Source organism: Fundulus heteroclitus, chromosome 20, assembly GCF_011125445.2.
Source record: "Fundulus heteroclitus isolate FHET01 chromosome 20, MU-UCD_Fhet_4.1, whole genome shotgun sequence".
Taxonomy (NCBI): domain Eukaryota; kingdom Metazoa; phylum Chordata; class Actinopteri; order Cyprinodontiformes; family Fundulidae; genus Fundulus; species Fundulus heteroclitus.
In genome coordinates this window covers 16,781,754-16,794,276 of record NC_046380.1, presented here as the reverse complement: position 1 = coordinate 16,794,276, position 12,523 = coordinate 16,781,754, and the positions used below count along the sequence as shown (strand labels likewise).

Sequence of the window (12,523 nt, the reverse complement as noted above, 5' to 3'; positions counted from 1 at the left end):
AAACATTATATTGGGGAGGCTTGAAACAGATACCTTGAGCAAATATGTAACCAACCAGAGGATGAAGAGATTTTTAGTGGTTTTTATTGGACGTACAGGTGATTTTCAAAAGTGTAGTCACAGATTTAAACATGACTACTTAAAGCACAAAGGTTTTCTTCATTTAGATACTTTAGAGAATCGTGTGGAAACAGCTCTATGCTAGGCGAGTTTTTTTGTTTCTAAATATTATATCTTGTCAAACATAACACTAATTGTCTAATTGTCACAAACATAACAATTATTGCCAAAAAGCCTAGACACTTTTATCTGTGAAAGACTTGAAGCCTCCAGCAAAATAAGTGGGGAGCTGCTGGAGCTGAAGCTCCCTGTGGTGAATGAAGGGCAGAGCAACTCAACAAAATCTTTTCACAATCAGCAGCAAAAAAACATCAGATAATTGTTTTATAAGAGGACCGGATCCAGCAAAATGATCCTTAACCATATAGAGGAGGAGATGAACAAGGAAAAAAATAACACAGCTGAAACTGATGTTGTGTTGAATGTGCTGGGATGTTGGAATGATGATCTCAGCATATTGTAGTTGTAACTCAGAAATACAGTCAGATTTCCTAGTTCTTATGGCACTACTGGTAACAATACAGGATGATAACAGCCTGTTTGTCTCCATACATGACACAGATATGTTAAGAAATATAGTTTGTACAGAATTGCGTCAATTAGATTTGAGAAGGGCTAAGAAATAGTTCCTTCCTGCATTTTGATCACATTTTATGTTCATGCCACCTGCATCAGATGCTAAACTCAGGCCTGCTTGACATATTACAACTTTTTCAGTCGAAATTTCTACTCACTTGGATCTGATGTGCTGTTTCCGACTGGAAATTTTGAATATCTAAGTTTTGAGTGCAAATATTACTTTAAACATCACTTGATGAGTTGTGACAGATTTCTAGCCAGCTGAAAAACCCTGTACAATGATGAAGATTTTGCTTTTTAAAGGGACAGTGTGTAACTAATTTGGCTTTTATTTAGCAAAAATCAAGTATTGCTTTTATAAACATGGCCAATTCGAATAACGTCACATCAAAAACAAAGGTTTTCTCATAATTTAGGATTAAAAGTGTTCTCATAATTTAGGATTAGTAGTTTATGAATACATAGGTGTTGCTGCACCCACTGGGAGGCACAATGTTGCGTCGCTATTTCTGATTTCAGAAGCTGAAAAGGGACAAACTTGTCAGCCATATGCATTCTCCCTATCTGTTTCTTATATGTGGACATGCTGTCGTTGGAGGTCAAGTATACACAAGCAAAGACGACCGTAGATCATTCTATTTGGCATTCTATAAGACACACTTAAAATCCTTAAATCTTCTCAAAAATGTATGGTGCGCCTTGTAATCCGGTGTGCCTTATATATGATTAAAGTTGTGCTTACTGGCCGATTTTATGTAGTATAACGTGCGTGGGAGCCTGCTGGAAAAGAAACGAATGTAGTTGCTCAGCTAGCTAATCACACATTTTACCATCTGTTCCGCCTCTTCGTCCCACTGGCAGAAAGTGTTAGTCGTTTGTTAGTCTCCCTCTCCCTCTCAGGGAGCTTTTGGGAGGCAGAGGGACTTCAGCTGGCCGGTTCACTGTCTGTGGTGCACAGCGAGACCTGCTCTCCGTACTCGTGTTTATAGTCGCTTTTTTAGAACCCAAATAAGCAACTGCACATTCAGAAACGAGCCCAAAAAAAAAACGTAACTCACAGATTTTACAAGCCACTTTAGAAAAAACAAGTAGAGACTTGTCAACAGTGCGAAAAAAAACATTTCTCACCATGACCGTACCTATTAGCAGTAGCCATTACATGTTAGCATTGTCACATTTATGCTTCCGTAGTAATTACGCGCTTAACGGCGAGGTCACTTGCAAGTCATTTAGCGCACCACTAGATGGTGTGTAAGTGTGAAAATCTTACACACTGGGGCTTTAAAGCTTTTTTGTGGTGTAACCTGGTCTGCATTGGTCAGAGCCAATCAGTGAGAGGCACGTAGTGAAAAGCAAAGAGATCCACCAGACAAGGAACTGGGGCTCAAACTGTTGAATAAGCCAATACTGGCTCTGATTTTTTTTTTTTTAAAAGGTGTCAGAATATACAATGTATTGCTATTTGTTGCATGTATGGCTGGTGTGTGTCTATCTCACTCAAATACTTGACAGAGGGTGAAAAGTAATAAGAAACAAATTTGGTGCAGTATCAATTGTGTCAAAATCACGTGGATCCCCTAAAGCTGTTGACAAAACCTCAGCTTCTTCATGTTTTTGATCATAAGCTAAAATACAACAAAATACTTACTTTATACTTACTATAGATCCCTGAAAAACATCAAACACATTCTCTAAGGACCTGGAATACATTTTTTTTTGGATGCTTCAATATAAGTAATACTGAGCATGCCATCAGTTCCCCTTTTATCTCTGTCATCTCTTTTATGATCCCTTCTAACCTTTTCATCAATCATTCTGATGCATCACCGCTACACAAATCAATATGATACCTGCTCCACTTTGATGTCGTATTCTCCAAGGACCTTCTTTCCTCTGAACACCTTTGCCCTAAAAGAGAAAGAAGGGAGAGAAAGAAAGTTGTCAAAGCCTGTGTTCCAACTTCCCAGATGCATTTGCTGCCCCCTACTGGACCATTCACATCATGTACAAATGACTCAATACGAATGCCTGAACATTGCAGAGGCAAAAGTTTCTCAGCTGGAAAGTATTGATTAAAAAAAAGGGGGCCTTTTATTTTTATTTGTTCAAAAGAAACAGAGAACGTGTTTGTGTTTTAATGCATATGTGTTCCCCAGTGTCTTGATGTTCTCTATGGGCTTTTTTGGCTGCCTTATGATTGAGAGTGACATGGACCCCAGTAAACACACAGCAGAGGACAGATGGAGAGAAGACTGACAGTGAGGAGACGTAGAGGCCAAAATAACCCAAAGTACCCAGGATGTCTCATTATACTGGGGGGCTGCAAACGGATCACAGATGGTTTTGCTCCGACTCCATCATCTAATCAGACACTGACACTAAATAAAGCACACCGGAAACAATGGCCAGAAAGAGCATTTATATTTTTATCACATCAGAGATGACCTTTGCTAAGCTTCAAGAATTCCTCTTTCATTTCTTCCTCACCAGCGTGAGGAAGAAATTAGTATTTGTGTTTCATTTTGTCTGCTACTTCAAAGGAGATTACAGAAAATTCTTGCTGAAAGCCAGTTCTTGTTCATTCTCATGTTTCCACATTTTGTTCTAACCGTTTTAGATTGCATACCTATCAAACAGCATTCCACATAAAGTACAAATAATTGTAAGTCAATTTTTATATCCACTCATTTATTTCTGTGCAGTCCGTTAGAAATTAGTTTGAGTATTTCGTTCCATGGACCAACGCAGGATCTTTTGTCATGCGTTGAAGAAGAATCTGACTCAAATATATGGTTTATCAGAATCAGACCATCTGTAAGGACCTAGTAAACTCTGTAAACACCTTGAGTATCTGGCCCTAATGTCCTGTAAGCAACACCTGTGCGAGCACAATGAGTGACTTTAAAATGAAAATGTATGAGCTTATTATATGAGTTTCACTCTCTGTACATGCACCGCTTACAAAATGTGACACCAATTAACCCATGTCTGCAGCAGAATCAAATACCAATTTGAAAACTTTTAATCTACAGTGTCAACTCAACAAAATCTCAATACAACCTCTATCATTAGTCCCAAAGTAATGAATAGTCCCATTTAACGTGCGTTCACTATCTGTGGTTCAAATGTCAGTCCAGCGCAGTGCTGCATATTCATAGTGTTCTTCTGAAAAGCACCTAATGCATCCTCTTTATTTACCTCCATCAAGCATTTTCCAGCTGTTCAGTTTGAGGGTAACATAGCAAAAAACACCAGATACGACTCTGAATCCTAACAGAGTGCATGAGAGAGCGGCTTTGCAGGTCAAAAGTGTGATTTATTTAAAGTTACAACCAACAGATGTGACAGACGTGACAGGTGTGCGTGTGTGTGTGTGTGTGTGTGTGTGTGTGTGTGTGTGTGTGTGTGTGTGTGTGTGTCTCATTCTGGCGCAGGAAGGATTTGACAAGTATTTTGAGATAAGGTTTTATTCCTGATTTTCTCATTAATTTGGCCTGCAGAGTCACAAAAACTTACACTACTAAAGAACTCATAGGTCACTTTAAAGGACTGGATTCATGTAAGCATGTTGATGGTTGAGGGTGCTGGTGTGATTTAGTGATCTAGTTAAATCTAAAGCATGGATCTCTTCTGTCTGTTGGAATAACAAGGTTCTCAAAAAAGATGTTTACGATTTTCTTTTTGCGTCCGAATAAATGCTGTATTATCATCAGTGCACATAATGCGTCCGCACGTCTCAGCATGACAATAACTCATATTATTTCTGGACGATAGTCACGAGATTTGAGTAGCACTCGTGTAATTTCCCTTCCCTTACAGTGCTGCATATGTCTAATACACATGGCCTCTCATCATATTCCAATTACAACACAATTTGACATGTCCAATTTCCATGGCCGACTGGCTTAGCCGGTGACAAAAGTGCACATGCTACACTATCAGACTGGTAGAAATGTGATCCTAGACCTTTACATAATTTGAGTCAGACATCTTTATATTCAATATATCTTATTTAAACTCATTTTGGACACTATATATACCTTTTTGCAGCTGTTTTTCGTTCTTCTTTACCTCTAATTGAACAGCGCTAGAATAAAAGGTCCAGTAAAAGAAGAAATACAGAGAAGGGTTACTCTCCAATCAAGTGAATTCCTCACAGAAATGTAACAGGTGTTCATTTTTATGTAAAAGTCCATCAGTGCTGATTTACGTAATATGCAGACATCTGCAAAGCTGAATGGTTGCATCCTGGGGATCTTGTAGTGAATAAATGAGGCTGGAACTTCCCCCCATTTAAGCATTTTAAGTTTGTAATTGCCCACATGTCACCAACCAGCTGCATATTTTCACTTCTGACAATTATGAAAATACTTAAAAATGTGCTTGGAGACTGTGTGGTGTAATGATCCTCATAACCCATTTCAGCCCTTCCAGTTTTGTTTACTGGTAGCTATCATGGCCATGAGGAATATTTTAATTGCATTTACAGCTGCATAGTGTTATGTCAAATGGGAACCAAATCAGACACAGAATTGAAGCGTGATCTGATCGGCATTTCTGTCAAGCTGCTGGCACACCGTACGCACGGCGATCAACAATGTTAAAGGATTTGCTCTGAAGTTTTGAACACCAACACAAAATTAAATGGTTAGCCAACAAAAGAAAAAAAAACACCTACATTCTGTCACTTGTCATAAATCAGTGAACCTGATTCATTAAAAAATTTGTTGTTTTAAAAGAAAATATAACATATTTGCATATAACCTTCCAGAAAGTAAAGGATGCAGCAGACTGCTGTCCCCCCTCATATGTAAACACTGGCCCTCAGGCTTATTCCAGCAAAATATCATGTGATATAACCTGATTTGTTTCCTTTTTTTAATCATCCAATAACCCCGTTATCTTCAGTAGCGAGTAATGAGCGCGGCACGAGCCTCACAGCTAACATGATTTCACTTTAATCCGACAAAGACGCAATAACAAAATACATTGTGGGGTTGTAAATCAACCCTGGCAGGTAATCCCTGCAGTTTCCACTAATTAATTTGGGGCCGGCACACATCTCTTAAATTCAAACACCACTGAATGCTGTCAGGTAGGATTTAAGGAACGCAGACGTACACCCACATGCTGCTTTGCTCCAGTACAAGAATACAGATGCAACGTTATCAAACCATCACTGACACTCAAGGAGATAACATAATCCAACCATGGCTGTGATGGCAGATGGCCAAAATTCAGTTTTTTTTTTCATCTCAAAACTGCTGGTCCAACATTCTGATAACATTATATGTTTTGTACAGGAAATGCTAATGTTAAAATCTTTATGTTCAGTCAGTGTGTTTATTCATACAACTGTCACCCAAATCGCTGAAACTCCATACAGGTAAGCCCCGGTGAATGAGAATATCATCAAAAAGTGGATTTATTTCAGTAATGTAATTCAAGCTGGGTCGCTAAGATATTATATAGATTCGTTACACATTAATCTATAGAATAAGTGTCATGATTTAGGGTTTTTGTTTGTGTTTGGACTTTCTGGACAGATTATTTGACGCCATGCTCCACGCCTCCGGGCCACCTTAGTCAGTTCCACCTGCCGCCACTGATTACCATCTAAGTCATTCCACCTGTTCCTCCGCCTGCATACACCTGCCTCCAACCACTCCCTGCCAGAACGGCTCGTCTTGTTTCACCTCCTGCATGTGTTCTTTCCTAGTGTCTGGGTGTTTGGGCAAAACACTCTGTTTTCTAGTGCTTGTTTGCACCGCCTGGAGAAGGTTTCTATAGGGAGTCCTTGGTTTTGTTAAGCTCACGCTGGGAACACGTCGGTGGCTTCAAGTCTGATTCTGCCTGCAGCTCCTGTTCTAGTCTGGTTCTGCCTGCAATTCGTCAGTACAAGTCCACCTCCTGGTCCGGTCTGGTTCTGCCTGCATCCCCGCCTGCATCATCTGTTCTGCCTGCCTACCATGTCATTTTCTCTCTGTTAAAAGTAAACATTTTAAAAGCACCTCAGTTTCTGGCTAGAATGTCAGATTGCCTAAGCACCATCTCTTACAATATGAGTGTTTTTTTAATTTTTGAAATCCATAACTGTAAATAAACTTCTTAATGATATGCTAATTTATAAAGCTACACCGGCGAATTGGAGCGAAGGAATCAGAAATTAGTCCCAAAAGAAGAAAAAAATACAGGCTATATATGAGCGTTTATATGGTCTTTTGTTCATCAGGTTAGCAGCTGAAGCAAACACATCTGGAAGGCACATCTGATTAATTTATTTCATGACAATTAGTTTGTTGTTATAAATTTAGATAATTTCCTATTCCATCATAGCTAGATGTCAATTTTCAATAAATGTCATAATGAGAAAGGAAGGCAAAGACTTTCAAAACTATTTAAAATTATGAGAAAATACCAGCGTTTTGTTACAAGAGACACCCTGAGGGTGAAAATGAGCCATAAAGATTAATGAGACCGGTCTGTATCTGAGTCCGGACAATGTCTGAGAGCTGCTGCGTACGTTTCTCTATTAGTATGAGACAAGACCTTCTAACACTGATTAACCAGGTTGAGAGAAGCCAAACACTTCCGGGACAAGGAAATAGTTTTCTTTATAACTGGCAGCCTAAATCGCTGTCTGCCATCAGGTTTAAGATAGCAGGATGATTAATTGCAAAAATCCCTGCAAAGGTATCATGGTTAACACGGGTGCAATAAAAACAGCATGACCAAAGCAGCTCTCACTCTGCACAGGGAACTCAGCAGGGAATTTCTTTTTTCTCTGGCCATTGGATGGGATCACATTTTCACTAACGATCAGCGCAGTCAATGACTCTCAGAAATCCTGTGGACAATTATGTTTCTAAAGTCAATTCAACAAAGAGAGTAAAGAACTAAGAGATTGGAAGTAATAGAAAAAAGAGAGAAATATCTGATATGTTTATTTCAAGATTCAAGATAACGGCCAGTAAGTATGCTGTCCCACTTGCCACGAGTACAAGAATCAAATTTACATCAGTAAAACAAGGTTTGAGGCAAAGATTCATGTGGTTCAAGTGTTTTAACAGTTGGGGAAAGAAAATAAATATTAAGCTATGTTTTCAAACGCTTGAGATCTCGGATCACATGGTAGGCTTTGCTAACAAGAGGTGGCACCATAGTAAGGATATGAAACTGTTTCTGCCTCCCATTAAATTATGATACACATCACAGGAAATTCACTTGCCTTATAATTTAACTCCTTTTCTGTCTGATCTTTGTCTCCACTCTGTCCGACTTTCTCTCTCTCATCCCGTAGCCAACTGTTGATCCTCTCCATTAATACATATTTTTCCCTACTCTCTGTGGCTGTGAAAAAGTAAGGATGCATTAAGGGAATGTGCACATTTAAATGAACCAACAGAATCCTGATTGGTTTAATGAGATGGAAAAATACTGTGGCTTGCCGTGGATTTTATACTAGTGGTGAGAAGTGCATGTACTAAAACCAGCTGTAATTACCACATTTTGTTGCTGCTTGTTATCGGTTCAGTTTACATTCACATTTCCGCAATGACTCGGATAGTTTGATCTTTGTTTCTTGTTCTCCAGTAGATGATTACAGAAGCGGCCATACAAGGAAATGATATTATTCTATTATCATCACACTAATGCTTCTCTGCTTTAATTAATCGCCTTTGATCCCCCCTCTTCTCTTTTTCTTTCATCCCAACATCTCTGAAGGCCTGACCAGGCAATGCAATCAGCAGAAAGCCAACAAATAATGACTCATCGTTAAGTGTTGCATTTAGATGCAAAAAGGAACAATTAGTTGGTGGTTAAAAAGATGCAACCTTTCCTCTAAAAAAAAAAAAGGTTAAAATCACTTACAGAAAGTTTAGAATGATTTGTAGCCTTATATTCAATTACAAATGGCTAACATTTCCTAATTTAAGGAACAACAATCAGTTGCTTGCACAACTCTGCTTTCAAAGCAGGCTCTCCATCTTTGCTGACAGGGTAGAGTGCATATAAATGAGAGTACAGTGGATAAACACAGCATTTTGTTTGCTGAGACTTCATTATATAGTTTATAGTCTCTATGGAGACTTTCTAATACTCCTGTATGTTTCATTTGTTTTTTTACCATCATTATGGAAATAGGCTGGATGAGACAGTATTCAGCTTGGTCCATGATTTTAATTACTTTGGTTTTGTATGGTCACTTAGGTTTTGAGCTTTTTTAAAAATTGGTTTTATTTGGCATTTCAGTGAATTGTTTCGTTTACTTTTGTTTGCTCAGTGGTTGTTTTTGCCTGTTTCTGTATTTTTCCAGAGATCACCCTATTTCATGTGTTCCCTTGTGATGTTTTACTGCTTCCTCCCTTTCAGTCATCTTCAGTTCCTGTAAGTTTGTTCAAATTTTTTCAGCCATAAATATTCCCTTTGGCGTGCACTTGACTGCCTCCTGCCAGCTTTCGGGTCTTGTTCAACAAAGAAATATGGCAGCTTGGTGAGCTTCAGTTCACTTCCAGTAATGTACAGGCAGACATTTCGATACTTAAAACAGTTGAGGAGGTTAGAGTAGGAAATGAATTCTAATAACAAGAAACACACATTAAATTAAGTATAGATAATTATCTGTTACCATACACAACCCTTAGTTTTGAATAAAGCTATTGGTAGCAAATATAGTATTAAATGGATTAATGGCCTATACTTGTATAATGCTTTATCAAGTCCTACAAACCCAAAGCACTTTACACTACATTCAGTCATTCACCCATTCATTCACACATTCATATGCTGACAGACGTGAACTACATCAAGGCAACATTATCCCTAAAACCAATATTGAAAATATCACCTATACCATATAAAACAATTATCTCTCCAAAGAAATCATATTGCAGTTTTTACGTTTTGGGAGTTTTTGCTTTTTACTATGTTTCCAACATCCTGCAGATGCAAGTTGTCTTGATGTAACGGGCCATTACACTGATACGTGCTGTCGACAACCTTGCAGGTAACTTGCTAGTTGGAGTTGCTGGCACGTTATGCTAATTTCCCCATTCAACCTCCCAGGTATGTTCCATGTTATTCAGCATGTTGTGGATGCAATTGAGTAATTGAAAAAATTGCCGTACCAGATTAAAGGCCCGTTATTAGGGTTGGATTTTGTGAAATAAATGTCTAAATAAATGCTACTTATATATGTTTTTTGACTCTTTATGATACATGTTTTGACTGATGCGACTTATGTTCTAGAATGACTTATAGTCCAAAAAATATAAGGCTGATTAATAGAGTGGGCAGAGGTGAGACTGATTAACTAAATGTAAAGCAGTGGGGGTACATATAATCAAGGAACCAAAGGGGAATTAGTAAAATACTAGTAGAATCGCAGAAAAAAAGTAAACAAATAACTGAGCATGATAAAGCCCCAGATTAGCAATAAATGCCATTAACAAGGAATACAACCAAGCAAATAAAGGACTGGTGGTATAGCAAAAATGTAAGTAAAGAGGACACCGTGCACATGAGCAACCACATCACCAAATTAAGACAGGGAATAAAACCCTAAAGAGGACATTACCCGACCATTAAAAAAATGTAAAGTACAAAGCAAAACCAAAAACTTAACACATAGTCCTTCAACTTATGACAGCATGCTTGCTTTGCTGTTAGACCACCACAACAAGGCCTGAAGGACTATTTGTTTGCGTACAGCTAAAAATTCAATTAAAGTATTAAGTTACAAACTCTACAAGCCCTACAAATTTGCAAAAGTATTTTTGCTTTCCTGTCCGACAGTTAAGCGTTTTAACGAGCCAGTAATGGTTTGCTATTCTCACACTTGTTCTGAGAGCAAGAAGTTTTAAACACACAGATATTAAACGTCCAGATTAAAACATTAACAGGCATGTAATGTTGATCTGTTTCTCTGAGGGAGGCCCACAATCAGTGCTCAAACGTTTGTGTGACTTTAGCCCCTTGTTATCAGTGCGGATATCAGCAGCATCGAATTAGCCTGATAAACCAGATTTTTCACCCGCCACAGTCACCGAAACCTGCATACAAAGCTCCAAATCAGTGGGATGGACTCATCTATTCTTGCCCGAGGTGAAGATGTCACCTGAATTATTTAGGTGCATCACAGGAGCCTGTTAAACCTCCTCCTGCTATTACCCACCCTGTCGGCGCCCTGCAGGGATCCAGTTTACCCAGAGACAAACCTTCCTCACACACACACTGCACTTGTGACGTGTCATAAATAGTGTTTGGCATTAGCTGACAGCGTTACACTAAAATGCAAATGTGTACAAGCCAAGCGCTGGTATAACTTTTAATTAGAATTTAATTAAGAACGGCTTTACTGGTGTTTGTGATTGCACATTAAAGGCAATTAATACTTTCCCTGTTTAGTTTACGTATTTACTGAGTGAATTCCACAACTTTGACTTTTTACTTTAATTTGTTGAACCTAATGTTTAATTGACTGACATTTCATATCCATTGGTATGAATTTTTCGTGAATTTTGCAGTTACACCTGGCAATGAAAGCCTCCAGTGTTCTCAGTCTTCTCTTGCAATCTTTCCAGATGCTGATAAGTGGGTTGCTGCTTGCTAGAAAAAGTTAGAAAGACCAACTTTAAAAAATCTTTTAATTGGGCAAATGTTCACCAGTACATTCAGGAAGAAGTTGCGCTTTTGTGCAAACAGGGAGAGTTTAAAGAATGATGAAGTCAGTTGTCTTGCCATTAGGTGGTACAATCAATGCTTGATGGAGGACCAGAATGTAGGCGTACCAGTGAGAGCCGACGGGCTTTAAAAAATGTTGAATTTTATATTTACTAACTGAAAACAAGCAGACAAGTTTAAGTATGGATTTATTTATTTATTGTTTTGTTCACGGGGGAAGGAAGGATCAAGCTGGAGATGGATAGAAGAGCTTTGTTTGCTGTTACAGGGATTGCTCCGTTCTGGTGTAGAGCCAAGAAGCTAATTCCTTGATTGTTTGTCTGATTAAAAGTACATTTTGAAAATAACAACCGTTTAGCAGGTATTAAACATACATTCATTAAGCCCACATTTTACTATTAAACATGTTTTTTAATGGTCCAATGTAATATTCTGTAAGGGGAAAATCATGATGACGATAGAAATAAAGCCTTGATAACATCAGTCTATGTGTAATTAATCTATATGATGTGTTTCACATATGTGAATTGAGTTACAAAAATTAATGAACGTATCAGTAACATTCAAGTTTATTAAATATAACTGTATGTTTCAGCCCACATCTTTCTCCATGAGATAAGGATTATGACTTGGGGAACAAATTTTCAGTTACAAGCAGAGATGAGTTGTTATTAAAGAGTAGCCAGAGTCTGCCTTAAAACGGCGAGAAGCTTCATCATCCTGAGGTTCCACCTCAGACTGTAATGTGGAACTTGGTGACTGAAGCATATAAAGATGGTCCAGATAGACACTATTTGGAGGAGACATTGGGTCAAAGCCGAAGCTTAATGGTGGAATATATACCCCAATCTGGCCCAAGAGAAAATGGCGATTGTGCTGGCAAGAGAGATCTCAAGTGGGTCTCAAGATGGATGGATGAAAAAAATGATTTAGAAATGAAAGAAAAAAAATAGAAAATGTGAAAGAATTTGTGATATCACACAAAAACTTCCAGAATGAACAGAAGGTTCTGATAAGGCATCATACACTAAGAATAGTTTTTTTTTTTTTACTCAGCAATTCCAAGTTGTATTAAGGAAAAAGTCAAAATTAAGATGTGGAAACTCTGTGGTCTCTTGCCCTTCCTTTTCTACAGGTCTGC

At 38.3% G+C, this 12,523-nt stretch overlaps 1 protein-coding gene across 1 annotated transcript in view; it reads right to left on the bottom strand.

Annotated features, from left to right (window-relative positions):
- Nucleotides 1-12,523, bottom strand: part of syn2b (synapsin IIb) — a 104,137-nt gene that overhangs the window by 43,267 nt on the left and 48,347 nt on the right. The window contains exon 2 of the mRNA XM_036152069.1: nt 2,550-2,607. Coding sequence (XP_036007962.1) covers nt 2,550-2,607 — 58 coding nt within the window. The remainder of the gene's footprint in view (nt 1-2,549; nt 2,608-12,523) is intronic.